At 42.0% G+C, this 15147-nt stretch overlaps 3 protein-coding genes across 4 annotated transcripts; all 3 read left to right on the forward strand.

Moving 5' to 3' along the window:
• Window positions 1-391: 391 nt before the first annotated feature.
• Window positions 392-5088, forward strand: xrcc6 (X-ray repair cross complementing 6). 2 transcript variants are annotated; one of them, XM_089015882.1, is made up of 13 exons: window positions 392-487; window positions 793-874; window positions 963-1072; window positions 1142-1283; window positions 1350-1601; window positions 1710-1896; window positions 1977-2163; window positions 2241-2409; window positions 3475-3636; window positions 3716-3845; window positions 3959-4059; window positions 4133-4249; window positions 4662-5088. In XM_089015882.1, exons 2-13 carry the CDS (start codon window positions 802-804, stop codon window positions 4859-4861), a joined length of 1830 nt encoding a protein of 609 aa, XP_088872008.1. In that variant the 5' UTR covers window positions 392-487; window positions 793-801; the 3' UTR covers window positions 4862-5088. The 2 variants fall into 2 exon arrangements, with proteins under 2 accessions (XP_088872008.1, XP_088872009.1); XM_089015883.1 differs by having other exon boundaries at window positions 4665-5088.
• A 220-nt stretch (window positions 5089-5308) lies between these two features.
• On the forward strand, window positions 5309-8791 carry LOC148887294 (GTPase IMAP family member 1-like). Its single transcript, XM_089015884.1, has 7 exons — window positions 5309-5622; window positions 5779-5856; window positions 6678-6728; window positions 6813-6863; window positions 6956-7006; window positions 7111-7161; window positions 7317-8791. Exons 1-7 carry the CDS (start codon window positions 5586-5588, stop codon window positions 8051-8053), a joined length of 1056 nt encoding a protein of 351 aa, XP_088872010.1. The 5' UTR covers window positions 5309-5585; the 3' UTR covers window positions 8054-8791.
• A 774-nt stretch (window positions 8792-9565) lies between these two features.
• josd1 (Josephin domain containing 1) lies at window positions 9566-14489 on the forward strand. The gene is made up of 5 exons (XM_089015371.1): window positions 9566-9723; window positions 10186-10835; window positions 10898-11026; window positions 12267-12461; window positions 13447-14489. The coding sequence occupies exons 2-5, from the start codon at window positions 10501-10503 to the stop codon at window positions 13544-13546; spliced, it is 759 nt and encodes a 252-aa protein (XP_088871497.1). The 5' UTR covers window positions 9566-9723; window positions 10186-10500; the 3' UTR covers window positions 13547-14489.
• Window positions 14490-15147: the final 658 nt, after the last annotated feature.

Below are 15147 nucleotides of genomic sequence, written 5' to 3' on the forward strand. Positions count from 1 at the left end.
ATCGTTCACATTTAAATTAACACTTGAGACAAATCTGTAACCATCTACCCAAGGAGAAGATGCAGGCATTTTCACAAGAAAGATGCTCGCCAGGAATAACCCCATGACCTCTACAATATACAGTACAGCACTGAATACTGCTTTTCAATTGTAAGCTTTTAGTGACATCTTGTGGTTATTTCTAATATTACAGGAATCTTAACAGTGAGAGTCCCCGTTTATTTTTTTGAGATGCTGTTATGTTTGAATAGAACAAAAACTTTTTTTGTCAGAAAATGTCTTTGCTGAATCTATTGCAATTTGTGATTCTCGAGAATCAATACATTTACTCATTCAAAATGACTTCCTGAAATATAACCCCGCCCATTACAATTTGATTGGTCAATTTCTTGGTTGAACAAAATGTAACCAATCAACATCGGGGCGCTGTATTATGCACACCTCGTCGTGTTAGTTGTACTGTTTGGACTAATTAAACTCTTTATTAGTAAGTAATTTTACTCGTCTAATATAACTCATTATATGAATAAACTTGATAATTTTCACCCGCTCGTAGATTACAACCGAGTCTTGGTTGCAACACGTCGAAATGCGAGTAAAGCTTTAGCGGCTAATCAGAGGCTAGTTTAGCCTACTTGGTAGCGTCAAAAACAAAAACGATTCGAGCAGTCACCCGAACGTCACTCGATTGTTTTTCAACTCCCTTGTACGACCAATAAGTTATTATTCTAGGATACGTTACAACGAGGAATGTTACGAGTCACTTTTGAGCCATTCTTTGACGTGTTACAGGCATCAACAATGGCAGAATGGAACGCGTACTTCCGTAATGAAGATGACGGGGAGGCACAAGAGGATGGAGAGGAACCAGAAGGTGTGTTAAGTGATCTACTGCACTTCTTTGAAAGTGGTCTTTTGTATGAGGTGTAGTTTAACATCCTCGTTTGTTTCTTTATCCGTAGATTATAAAGTGGCGGGGCGAGACTGTCTTATTTTATTAGTGGATGCTTCAAAAGAAATGTTCATCAAAGGAGAAGATGGGGAGGCGACTAATTTTGACATGACCATGCAAGTAAGTCACTCATTCACACAGCCTGTTTCCATGCTGCGGTTAGACTCAAGGGGGTTTTATTTCTTGCAGGTCGTGCGCAGCGTCTACACCAGAAAGATCATAAGCAGTCCCGGAGACCTCGTAGCATTGGTTTTCTATGGCACCAAGCAGAGCCAAGACCCAACCAAATCTTTCAAGCACGTCTACGTCTACCACAACCTGAGCGAACTCAGTGAGAGACTCTTTCAGCTTCTAAAAATGTTTTATAGTTTGTTACTCATCTCCCTCTACATCCAAGGTGCAAAGCGAGTCCAGCAAGTGGATGCACTACTGGGGGAAGAGGGTGCCATGTTAGCAGAGAAGACAATGGGCAGTGACGAAACATCACTGTGTGATGCCCTGTGGTGCTGTGCTAATCTGTACCGGGACTGCAAACTACGGCTGGGCCAGAAACGCCTTCTCATCTTCACATGCAGAGATCAACCACACGGGGAAGACAATGTCAAAGATCGACAGGCTCGCACACAAGCTAGTGACCTCAGAGAAACTGGTGGGTCCTAAGTAGCAAATGTTATTATGGAATACAAACTACTATTCTATTTGAACAAAAAAATTATTTCCTGTCATATGTTTATCCACCATTTTTTTTTCTTTTCAGGTGTTATCATTGAGCTAATGCACTTGATGAAAGCGGGTGGCTTCGACGTCTCCATCTTTTTCCGTGACATCATCAGTCCGCCAGAGGATGAGAGTGAACTGGGCCTGCAGCTCGAACCTTGTGAGAAACTATCCGACCTCCAAAGGAGAGTGCGAGCCAAAGAGCAAAAAAAGAGAACGATGGCCAGGTTGGTTTCGGGTTCCAACGCCACAGTTTTCTGTTTAGTCTTTGAGTATTATTTTTTTTGCTCATTTCCTTTATTTTTAGGCTCAATCTGTGTCTCGGCGAGGGTGTTAATGTCGCGGTGGGAATGTACGCAATCGCTGTAACCGCTCGGAAACCGAGTGCCATCAGGTTGTACAGGGAAACTAACGAGCCCGTCCGCAGCAAATCTCGCACCTTCCATACCGAAACGGGAAGCTTGCTGCTACCCAGTGAGATAAAGAAAGCCCAGGTAGGAACACGGCTTCTTCAAATCAACTTTTTTTTTTCCCACCCGGAAGTTTTTTTTAAAGGGATTCCCCGTTGCAGGTGTACGGTAACAAGCAGATTGTGATGGAAAAAGATGAAGTGGACGCTATTAAAAAGTTTGATGATCCCGGTTTATTTTTGATCGGATTTCAAGACATGGAAAAGCTCAAAGTGCACCACCACATTCGTCCGTCTGTCTTCCTCTACCCCGTGGAGGGCGAGGTGAAAGGTAACAGTTAATCATTGTTTTGATTTGCGCCTTGTCGTTTTATGTTTTGATGCATTCGATGCCCTCTGCAGCTGTACTATCATGTTAAAAAAACGTTTTGAAATTATAGTGATACCTTGACTTACAAACTTAATTGGTTCCCAGACAAAGTGCGCATCCCAAAAATTCATTTCCCATAGGAAACCATTAAAATGAGAATAATCCGTTCCCAGCTCCTCATAAAACATAATTTTCTACTTTCTAAGCCTTAAAACTACACAGAATATACCTTATTGTATGTATAATAAATGTGCTATGGTATTATAATGAAAGAAATAAACTGTACTGTATAATAAAGTTGTTTTATTTACCCTTGTGATGGTCGTTGATGGCTTGATGGAATGGAGTGGCCTGTTTCATCAGCATTAAACACTTGATGAGGAACGTAACCTTTTTTCACCATCTTGAGGAATGATCCCTTGTAGGTGCTTTCTCTGTGATTTTATCTAGTTACTCATCAATTGTGTTCTGTTTAGGTGGGTTGATAGCTTTTTGCATTGAGTGTACAGATGGCTTGTGCGGGTTGTTTGCGGAGCATGATTGATGGGAATTTTAGCCTTGCAGTCTACACTCTGCCTTTGAACTATGAAAGTCTGCCCAAAAAAAGAGAACAATGGCCAGGTTGGTTTCGGGTTCCAATTTTTGATCCACCTCCCCTCACTGCTGCGTTCTTGACCAATGACAAAGCTTTAACCGAAGACTGGGGGCAGGGAATGGAGGACAAAAACAGTCAGCTGCCATTTTGTTGTTAGAAGAATGTGCTCGTTCGCGAACGACACATCACTCATTGAGGCAGCTCTATGTACGATAAAAGTTTGTATGCTAAGGTAAAATTTTCATCAATTTAACGTTCGTAAACCAAAAAGTTCGTAAACCGAGGTATCACTGTAATTATGTTTCGGTTTGCTTGGGTTGAACCATTTTCAAAAAGTATGATTGCATTTTCTTTCTCAATATTTTGGCTATTTTTTTCACGGCAGATACAGAAGTTTAGAAAATATTCAATGCAACTCTTTTCCTTCCCAGGAAGCTCCTGTTTATTCTCAGCACTGTTGACAAAATGTGTGGAGAAGAACGTCTTTGCTCTATGCCGCTGCATTTCCCGCAGAAATTGCCCGCCTCGATTTGTTGCCTTAGTGCCTCAGGAAGAGGAATTAGACGAGGGGAAGGTACAAATCACGCCGCCAGGTACAGTACGACTTTGTCGACGGCGCTCATGAGGGCAACCAGACAATTACAGGGGATCATCGTCATCTCTTTTTAACAGGTTTTAATGTCATTTACCTGCCGTACGCTGATGATTTGCGGAATCTGGAACCCGCGCGGACTCCGTGCGCTAATCCTTCGCAAGTGGACAAGATGAGGGAGATTGTACATAAACTACGTTTTAAATACAGGTTAGGGATAGTATTCTGGAAAAAAAAAAATATATTTTTTATAGGTCTTATGCTGCATTGTATTTTTTTTTTTTTTTTTTTTTTCGTTTTTCTTGACACATGATGTGTTGCAGGAGCGAAGCATTTGAGAATCCTGTCATCCAGCAACACTACAGGAACTTGGAAGCGCTGGCTCTGGATATGATAGCACCAGACGACATCGAGGATCTCATCAGTAAGACGAAGCCACATCAATATCCACCGTCTGTGAAGCTTTCCTCTCATTTCAAATTTGCTTTGTCGTTCAGTGCCAAAGGTGGACCAGATTAATGGCCGGCTGGGTCCTCTGATCCAAGAGTTTAAAGATCTTGTTTACCCTCCACATTACAACCCGGATACCAAATCAACCGCCAAACGCAAAGCAGGTCAGCAATGAAGTCGGGCGGAAATTTTAAGACGTGCTCGTTCCCAAATTGTGTACAGACGCTCCCCTACTTACGAACATTTGAGTTACGAACAACGATACATACCAACATGTTTGTAGTAACATTTGTCATATTCTCTCCAGTTGTACATGTACATATTTTTATCGAGCATATATTTTATTAAATGTTTTTTTTTTAGTACTTATACAAGCCTTAAATACATTTATATGAATCTTAAACATACTTATATAAGACTTAAATATACATTCCATACAAAATATAGCACTGAAGCAACTTACGAACAAATTCACCTTACGAACGACCATTCGGAACGTATCTCGTTCGTAAGTTGGGGAGCGTCCGTGTTTAGCGGCGTCTTTTTGATGACATCGTTGATTGTCGTGACTTGAAGCAGAAGCCGGTGGTACGGCAGAGAAGAAGCCCAAAGTGGAGGTCACCGAAGATGAGCTGAGAGCGCACATCCAAAAAGGAACCCTGAGAAAGATGACGGTGGCGCTACTCAAGGAAGCCTGCAAGCAGTTTGGCATTCGGACCACTGGTACCAAGAAACAGGAACTGATGGACGCGCTGGTTGACAAACTGGCTAATTGAGTGACAAAACTGTGCTGGTTTTCATTCACTGGGTCATTTATGCTTGACTGCCGCTGCGAATCAACTTTGGAGACGGGTGACCAATCGTTTTAAATGACTGGAATTGGTTTGGGGTGTCGATAATAACATTCTTATTTGCTTGCTAGTACTACGCAATCTAATTTTTGTTTACAAAAAAAAATCCATTAGCATGTGATCAGATTTCCCAAAATAAAACGTTGCACTTACTTCACCATTTGACTATTTGAGCGACCACGCGATCCATCATCGCGACGTTTCCTGTTCGACTTGTCCCGCGAAGGCGTGTTAGAGGGAACAACGGCTACCGTGCGACAAACTAAGCATCCGCATTGTTTGGCCATTGGAACATAACGTGTGTGTGTGTGTGTGTGTGTGTGTGTGTGTGTGTGTGTGTGTGTGTGTGTGTGTGTGTGTGTGTGTGTGTGTGTGTGTGTGTTTGTTTGCGGTGGAGGCGGGGTTAGGCAAAAGAACAGTCACAGTCAAAGTGTGATCAAAGTTTAACATAGTAAAAGGAAGGAGGAGACAAATCCTTTTTTTTTTAGTTTTTGATCGACCAAAGCAGACTTTTGAACAACCCCCTTTGCAAATTGCAACAACTCTTTTAATCCATTCGTTCTTCTTTTCAAATGTTTAAACCAACACAGGGTGTGCTCTCATAGACTCGTATAGTTTCGTGCACGCAGGTCAACAATCAGCTGGAGAAATGGATTGTAAATGCGACGCAGATAACGCCGTTTCAGGTAAGACACTCACATTTGATCACTGCGTTGAATGTGGACAAAAGTACCTATTCTCCAGGAAGTGAACATGAAAGGAAATGGAAATTCTCGTCACTAAAATATATCTCTCATGAGTCGTTTTATTGTTTTTTTTTTTTTTTTCTTATTTTCCTTTAGGCTGGTGGCTGAGCGGCAGCAATGCCCAGATGGGCGCCTACACCGTGGTGGGGTATCTTCTGTACAGATTCTCACAGAGTCAGTCATACAATGAAACGCTGGTTCGCTTCTTGACGTGAACGTGAATACATAAATCACACTGATAATGAATGTTATTGCGCTAATCTAATAGTTGCCGTTTTGATGTATTGACTGATCATAAAATTACACTTGGCCGGCCCCCAAACCAAAAATTCCGTAAACACACATATCCAAAGCCCTTGGCAACAAAAGTGAGCACATTGGAAATGTCACATAGTCAGAGATGTTCGCTCGGACATTTTGAACAAAGACTCTAACACTGCAAGATTGTATTTTACTGCCGGCAGGGGACGTAGTTTTCATGAAGCAACTTGACATCCGACCTCTGCAGCCCCTACCAAGCTTTTGCTCTGCATCCCCTACCAAGCTTTTTATGTAGAGTACATGCAAATTCAAGTGATATATTAGTAAAACGCTCCCTTCTTGATTTGAATACCACACCCCTGGACATCCATAAACCAACAGAACGTAGACATTTTAATGAGTGATTTCCATGAACTGATAGATTTGTAATGTGGTTAATGAGCTCTTCCTGTGAAGGAGTTTACCAAGTCGTAAATTAGTCCAAGGCCTACAAAGTCTACAAACATGAAGGTGACAGTTTAACAGGCTTTGTCTGTTCGCATCAAATTGACCCCAGATTCTCTGTGCTTCCATTGCATACTGACCTTGTCACACGTACTCGATCAATGAAGCGTTCCGCAAGATGAAACTTTTAAACATGATAACTTCTGTTCTGTATATTCTCGATCACACATAGTTTTTAAAATACCTTGAAAGCATTTTTGGCAAGTTGAAGCAATGTCCTTCTCCCGCAGCTCTTCCCGCATTGATTCGGTGGCCGATTCGTCTTTTCTGCTCTATAACCGGTGAGTCCGCTCAAGACGACGCCATCTTTGATGACCGCGTTCTGAAATAATGTTGAAAAAATGCTAACTGTCCACGTTGCGCAGGTCTATCGGCTCTTTGGGGGTGGGTCAGCCGCATCGTGGGGACCCTCCGAGGTACAATGTGCAACAATCATCCATTGGGACAGATTTGATCGTGGCGAGCTGTCGTCGTATTAACAAATTATCCTCTATGGTTTGTCTTGCAGGAATCCAGAGCCTGTGTAAATCTTTGTCTCGCATTTGGAAGTTTATCAAAGGTATTTTTCCTTTTTTTATGTTTCCAGTCATTGTAGTCTCCAACGCAAAATGTTTTTTTTTAATGTAAAAACCAACATTTTGTATCCATGAATCATTCTGTCAGGATTTTCCACCAAATTCCACTGGACGCTTCCAATCGTCAGAACCATCACTGGTCAGTGTCATCTTGATCTTTCTACCTGATCCACTTCAGTTCCTTTTTGTGCCCCCCCTGTAACCTGATAACACGATAAACTGTCCTCTGTAGTGACCACTGCCCCATAAAAGGCTTACCGTAATACACTAAAAGTGGTCTTGACACCTCTACAGGGTCCAGTGACGGCTATTTGGAGTATGATTCCATGAAACTGAACCTCTCCAGCCCTTTAAAAGCAGGCCTCAGACTGATCGTGGTGGGCCCCGCCGGCGGAGGACGCACATCAGTGGTAAACATTTTGTTGGACTGTTGGGCAGAAGAACCACAAGAACCTCTCGTTGATAGCATCCTAAGAAGGGCCATAGTGGACGGTAGAGAACTTAGCGTTATTGACACGCCGGATCTCTTGGGGGAGTCATTGGGGAGAATTCCACGAGCCAGGGAAGCTCTGAGGAGCATTCAGCTAGCAGCTCCTGGTCCTCACGCCATCCTGCTAGTGATGCAAGCGCCACGTTCCAGTAAAGTGACGCACCAGGAAGCCATGCAAGTGATCCGCGCTACGCTGCAACTATTCGGAGACGGTATCCGAGGTCACATCATCCCCGTTCTGACCCACGCCGACCAACTGGGGAGGCGACACACGTTAGAACGACTTTTGGACAACGACGCCGGCGGCGTGAACGGACTCACGTCTCTCTGCGGTCAGAGGCCCGAGCTGCTGGACACAAGGCGGGATCGCACCCCGGAGGAGCAAAAGGTGACACGCGGACTACTAGTGGGGCGTGTCCTCGAGCTGAAGGGTCTCAGGGGACATTTTGTCCACGAACTCCAAAGGATGGATGAAAGCGTCCGGGAGAAGCTGCTAACCGACGTGACCTTGGCGATAGGTTCAAAATTGGAACACGTGTAGATAATTTAACACGCAAGGTTGCTATGAAATCAGAATGATGTAATGTCCGTGTGTGGATGTGTCACGATAATCGTTCAAGCTGGCAAAAGGAGAGTGAGGACGATGTGTCATGTTGGAGATGACATTCCGACAGTCTCACACCGCATTGCGATGTTTATTAGCGACACAGAGGACATTCTATGAGCGCTGGTGGGAAACGAGCACGGTTGGACTTGATCATCCTTGATGCGGAAAAATAGCTGAAATGCCATTTTAAGGATGCATACTCACATGATGGCCTGAACGGGTGGAAAGTCCCCTTATGACGGTGCGTTGGAAAACGGCGTGCAAAAATGTCTGAAACCAAAGCGGAACGCTCAGTTCTTTTAATGTCTTTTGTTTGTTATTAAAGGGAACACAAAATACTAGTAATCAGAATCAGAATCATCTTTATTGCCAAGTATGTAGGACACACAAGGAATTTGTTTCCGGTAGAATATAATACAACAGGCCTAATAAACAATTTAGCAAGAATTCTTCACTCACTTTTTGGTGCGTCCATGAGAATTTTACTTTTAATAACAAAATACCCAGGTTTTTTTCACCCATCTGTACACAGCCCACGTCCTTCCAAAATGACCCCTCTTCAGTAATCACCCCCCCCCAATAAGCAGTTTAATTGAATTTTTCAACACAAATGATCATTTTGCTTGAACAAACAACTTGTCCTTTACCCCAATATGTAATAAAGTTCTCACTTGTATTTGTATCACTTCAGAAAAAGATTTTTTTTTTTGCATTTCAATAACTAAACTTTATTTTTCCTCTCCAATGAACAATTTAGAACAATACTTTAAAGACAAAACTATTTTTTTAAGTTAACTGTTTTTAAGGCACCATGTAAGCCAATATGTATTGCATTGTATTTTGGTCAGCCGCCCTTATTTCAAGCTCATATAACTCCAGATCCATATAATCAATTAGCTTAATAGCTATTTAGCTAGGTATCTAACTGACTATTTGCTGAATAGCTATATATATCTACCAAGCTAACCATCTATTAGCTATCTATTAGCTAGCTTGTTTTTTATCTATTTGAGTTACTTCCGGGTTGAGTGAACGCTGGCGCGTGTGGCTGCTTCTGCTCACTCAATGAAAAACTTATCCTGTGACTGTAAAGTGACCTCGAGAGTTTTGAAAAGCGCTTATAAATTGAATGTATTATTATTTATTATTATTGTATGACTGACTGTGAGAATCTGTACAATTTGAGTGAAAATGACAAAAACCCTGGCACTGGAGCGGACACATTTTTTTGCACATCCTCTGACATATTTTTGGCCTTGTGTAAAGACTGTTTGTGTGCACAATGAATCCACGAAAGATTTCGTTGAATACCGACTTTGAATGCGTCACGATAATGAAACAATAAGGTGGAAAGGTGTGGTTCGGCTTTCTTCGTTCACTTTCCTCCTTCGGCCGAGTGACGCACGAAGTCAAGGCAACATGGAGCCGGAGTGACGCCAGTGCGCATGCGCGTTTATAGACGCAACCACCACGGAGGAGACACTTGGTGAAAAGTGACCAAAAAAGACAAAGGAGGCAAATACCTTGAGGAAAACATCCCAGTCCGGGTTTATCCCGTAATGCCGTGAGAGATAATCGACTGGGGGACACATACAAAAGATTCGGTAAGTTGTCGTCGCCTCAAAACGAAGTTACCGAACGTAAAAAAAAGCGAGAGAGGAGGCGCTCGGGCTTGTTTGCTCAAGACAACATTGTCACGTCGTGCAAGGCACAAGACAAACTCGATGTGTCATTCCTGCGGTTTGGCTCTAATCTGGACATGTATGTTTTTCGAAGTATATTTTAAGCGTGTGAAAAGACAAATCTGGATGTGTGTTTAGATTTTTTTTTTTGCGAGGCTGTTGTGTTGATGCTAGCTAAATGAGCAACCAGCTTCCTCCAAAGCTGCTGAGGATGTTTATGTTGTCACGTTTGGGTCTGCTGAACAAATCAAGATTTGTGATTTATTAATTTTTTAATGGTCTGTTATTAAGTGCTGCCGTTGAGCCTTCTCAGTACAGTAATTGTGTCTGTGTATGTATATCTGTGTGTTTTTCTTTTTCTTCTTGTTTCGTATAACACAACAGTGGAAGTTTAGCCACACGGTGATGGAGGAAAGGACCAAAAAAGCTATAAACTAGTAGAAGCAATCAACGCCAAATCACATCAAGGATGGAGGCTGTCGTCACCGTGGATAAAGCGTAATCTTCAATTTCAGAACGGATTTCCTTCACTTCCACCCATTTCCCATGCCTTCCAAATGTACCATTCAAGGCGTTGCGTGTAACTCCATGAAGGCGTGAACCCTCAAATCAGAAACCAGACACCAAATCAGGTTACCATGGCGATAGTTATCAAGATGCAGATGTAGTGACCTGAAGGTTTATAACGAGCGAAGTGGGATGGGCAGCACGCCGTATCCAGGTGGCGAGTGGAAGGGTAAGAGCAAAGGGGGTCTACAAGATCTGGGTTGCATGCCCTGGAAGGTCAGCAAGCAGAAATGTGGAAGTGGTCTAGCGGCAGCGGAGGAGCTTTACAAAGGCAGAGATCCGCAACAGGATATTCCCAGCGTTACGGGTGTGCTCACGACGCCGCAGCTTCCTCGAGACTCGGCGGGGCATCCCGCCATTTACCACGAGAAGCAACGGCGGGAGCTGTGCGCCCTGCACGCGCTCAATAACGTCTTCCAGGACGGGTCAGCGTTCAGTAGGGATACTTTGCAGGAGATCTATCAGAGGTAAGGAGAGACATCCACCTCTTTTATACACATGAAATGCGGCTAATGGGATCCTCTCACAGGCTTTCGCCCAGCACTCTGGTAACGCCTCACAAGAAGAGCATGCTGGGAAACGGCAACTACGACGTGAACGTCATCATGGCCGCCTTGCAGACACGAGGCTTTGAGGCAGTTTGGTGGGATAAAAGGAGGTTAGTAAATTGTCCTCAAGGACCCCAGTTGTTTTTTTTAACTCATTCACCACCAGACAATATGCAAAAATTCGTCCACTCCAGTGCCAGGGTTTTTGTCACTGTCACTTGAATTCCAGGACTCGCAGAATATTGAATTTTAGGACTACATAAACATTCAATACAGCGTTAGAACCCTTATACGCTCTTCTTTTATCAGGAAAAAAAAGTGTTAATTCCTAAGTTATATGGGTCTGGAGTTATATGAGCTTGAAATGGGGGCGGCTGTCCAAAATACAATGCAATACATACATATTGGTTTATATAGCGCTTTAACAACAGCTGAAGCTAACATTGAAAAAAGGGAAATGCTGCCCCCTTGCGGAAGGCAAAAAAAAAACACTGCCAGAGATCTGACCAGCGCTTTATCGGCACCCAAGCATGAAAAATAAAACCCTAACAATTTTGGGAATGGCATATTTTCAATTCCCGAACAAATTCGTGAATGGCGGTAAATGAGTTAAACAAGCCAGAGATTGGGCAGTTTTAACCCTTTCATGCACCAAGAATGACAACAAGTAAGGTGATCCCATGATAAGATGGCCCTGAAAGGGTTAATGACGCATTGTTTTTACTTGATTATTTTTGCTTGGAAGAAAAAAAAATACCTCTGTATTGACCTACTTATTTTATTGTATTTTTTAAACTTACTATCATCATTGCTGGTGTGACCTATTTGTTTTTGGGGTTTTTTTTTGTTGCCCCGAGCGCCATCACATGGCTTTGTTTCACCGATCCGACGTCATCACATGTGACATTTGGCACCGTTTCACCAATTGAAGCTCAACGGGAACATTTAATTGATCCTTTTTTTATTTTTATTTAATTTTGCGTTGTTGTCAAGATGATGAGTAGTGCAATAACTATGTAGGAATTGACTTAAAATGGCGGAGAAGGCCAACATGAATGAAAAAAAAAGGACTTCACTTACAAATGAAGCGTGAATAAATCACTGTGACCGTGTCAGAATGACTCTGGGAAGTTCATAAAAATTGATCTTGAGTATTTTGAGCCATGGCTGTTTAGCCCGATTGTTGAGCTCGAGACAAAACGGACTAATGTGACAATGTTTCAACACAGACCTTAGTGCAAATCAATCAAAACATTTGCTTGCCAAAGTCATAGAAATAGTCATCAATCAAAATAAGCCACTCATCGGTGCGTGATCATTCTTTCGTTTTGTTTTTTTGCTCCGTCGTAGGGACGTCGGCAGCATCGAGCTGTCCAACGTGACCGGCTTCATTCTCAACGTTCCGTCCAATTTACGCTGGGGACCTCTACAGCTGCCGCTCAAACGCCAGCATTGGATCGGGGTGCGGGAGGTAGCGGGGGTCTACTACAACCTGGACTCCAAACTACGTGGACCTCAACCCATCGGTAGTCCGGATGAGCTCAGGTGAGAGTCGCCCTGCTATGATGTCATCGCTAAATAGTCGTCGTGGTCATCCTGCAAACAATTATGCACTATGATGTGCCATTGAGACAATCCTTCCCGGTCTGTTGACATCATCTATCTCGCTAGCTAGCTATCTGGCTGGCTGCCTAGATAGCTAACTATTAGCTATCTACAGTATTTGCTATCTATTATTATATAGCTAGCTAGCTATTAGCTGTCCAGCTATCTATTAGCGAGTTAGCTTTCAATTTTTGAGTTATACCAGGTTGAGTGAACGCTGGCGCACGTGGCTGCCGCCGCTCACCCACAGAAAACTGAGCCTGAAAGGCGCTTAGAAATGAAATGGATTATTATTGTTATTATCATTAGCTTTCTATCTGCTAGTTAGCTAGAGAGCTAGCTATTAGCAATATAGTTAGCTGGCTAGCTATTTGAGTCAGGAAACATATTAGTTATCTAGTTAGCTAGCTATCTATTAGCTAGATATCTAGCATTCTATTAGCTATCTAGCTAGCTTTCGAACTATTTGAGTTACTTCCGGGTTTAGTGATTATTAGCTAACTCTTAGCTAGCTAGCTTTCTATCTTTTTGAATTATTCCGGGTTGCGTGAACACTGGCGCCTGTGGCTGCCGCTGCTCACCCACAGAAAAACTGATCCTGTGACTGTAAAGTGACCGTGAGCATTTTGAAAGGCTCTTGGAAAGGAAATGTATTATTATTATTATTATTATTATTAGCTATCTACAGTATTTGCTATCTGTTAGCTATCTAGCTAGCTATTAGTTTTCTATTAGCTAGCTAGCTAACTTTCTCTCTATTTGAGTTATTCTGAGTTGAGTGCACGCCCACCCTAAAAACCTATCCTGTGACTGTAAAGTGACCTTGAGTGTTTTGAAAAGTGCTTATAAATGAAATGTTTTTATTTATTTTATTTATTTTTGGTCTTTAATTGAGGCTGTTGTGTGTTTTTTTTTTGTCAACCAGGAAGTTCCTCCGCCAACAGCTGCGAGGGAAGAACTGTGAACTTCTCCTGGTGGTGTCAGAGGAAGTGGAAGCGCAACAAACATGGCGGTCCGACAGTTGAGGATTACGGGACAAATGGATGCAAAGCATTAAAAAAGGCAAACGCTTTCCAAAGGAAGATTTGTGGATGACGGTTCTTGACTTCAAAAGTGTTCAATTTCAGCTCTTATTAATTTTTCTACAATATATTTTGAGTATTTTTTCAGTCTGTTGTGATCTGCTGGTTTATATTCATATTTTTGTTATGTTCACATGTCCAAAGTCCATGGGAGTATTATCAAAATGTCTGCTGTCCCTTTGAAGGAACATTTCCTTCATTTTTGGCCAAAGTGTGTCCTTCTTCACCTTATTGTGGCAACGTGTCGCTCCTCTTCGCTTCATCTCGTAGGTAGTCACTTTTTGTATTACATGCCACCATTTTTTTGGGTCATATCGCTACATAACTGGAGCCTAGATGCTGTATCTCCTGACTCTCATAGGTAGAGAATCTTTATTTTAATTTGGTCTAATCATGTGGAGTGAATGGAAAAAAAGTGTCATACCAAAAAAAAAATATATATATATATGGTTGTATTATTTTGAAATGAGCCTTATGAGATATTCACTATTGTAGCTCTGAGATGATTCAGTTCAAAGTATCATTTTAGGAATGATACTGGCCTTAACTTGTTTACATGGAAGGTGAGTGGGCAGTTTCACGCGTGTATTCCAAAGCACTAATTTTGAAGAGCAACCCATGTCTTTACTTGTCGCTGCCAATGATTTTTATTTACATTAGTTTCTCTTTTTTTGGGAGGGGACAATTTGTTTACGGTCCTACTCCAATGCCATATAATGTCTATTTTTTTTTTGCCGTAGCAATCCATATTAATGTCCATTTTAAACAAATTCTATAAATATGTTGTTTGTTGGTTTGTTTTCAGTGTAATTTTCAAATGCTTATGATTGCACTTTATGGCAAACATGCATTGTGAGTGTATTAAATGGGTCATTGCTCCGAAAGACGTATTTGTTGTACTATTTTCTTTATGTGGAGTCACTGATGTCACTGCATATTGGCTTTAGCGTTGCGCCAGTTGATGTATTTATTTTTTTGTTAAGGGCTCCAACATTTACAAGTAAACAAGAATATGGTATTACAATTTAAAGACTCGACAACAATGAACTTTTGTCTAAACTTTTTACAATTGAGGGGGTAAATAGAACGCATGTTTGTCCGTGGACGACTCAGAAGGCCTCTGGTTGAATTAAGCTTGTTTTAAAAGGCCGCAATTACGCTTTCGCGCCGATAGACGGCGATATATAAGGTGTGTGTCCGTGTGCGTATTATTATTTTATATTTTTATTTTAGTGCACATTGCCCCTAAAGCGTCGTATCAGGCTCACTTTCATCAAAAAAATATTTTAAAAATAAATTTAAAAAAGGGTCACCTGAACCTACGTAGATCGTGACGTGTGTCACCGGAAGTTGTTAGCGGTTAGCATTCCGCAATTACACCTCGCTGTAACAGGTGTTGCACGATAACTTTTTTTTTTTTTTTTTTTTATGCTCGTTCAAAGTTTGTTGTATCTGCAATGCATTGATGGCACAAGCAAAAAAGGGGAATTTGGAGCGCCAAGAGAAGCATTTTAAAACAGTACACCTGAGTAATGATAGTGACG

The sequence above is a fragment of the Hippocampus bargibanti genome, linkage group LG15 (genome assembly GCF_051943395.1).
Source record: "Hippocampus bargibanti isolate YZ-2025 linkage group LG15, ASM5194339v1, whole genome shotgun sequence".
In the NCBI taxonomy this organism is placed as follows: Eukaryota; Metazoa; Chordata; class Actinopteri; order Syngnathiformes; family Syngnathidae; genus Hippocampus; species Hippocampus bargibanti.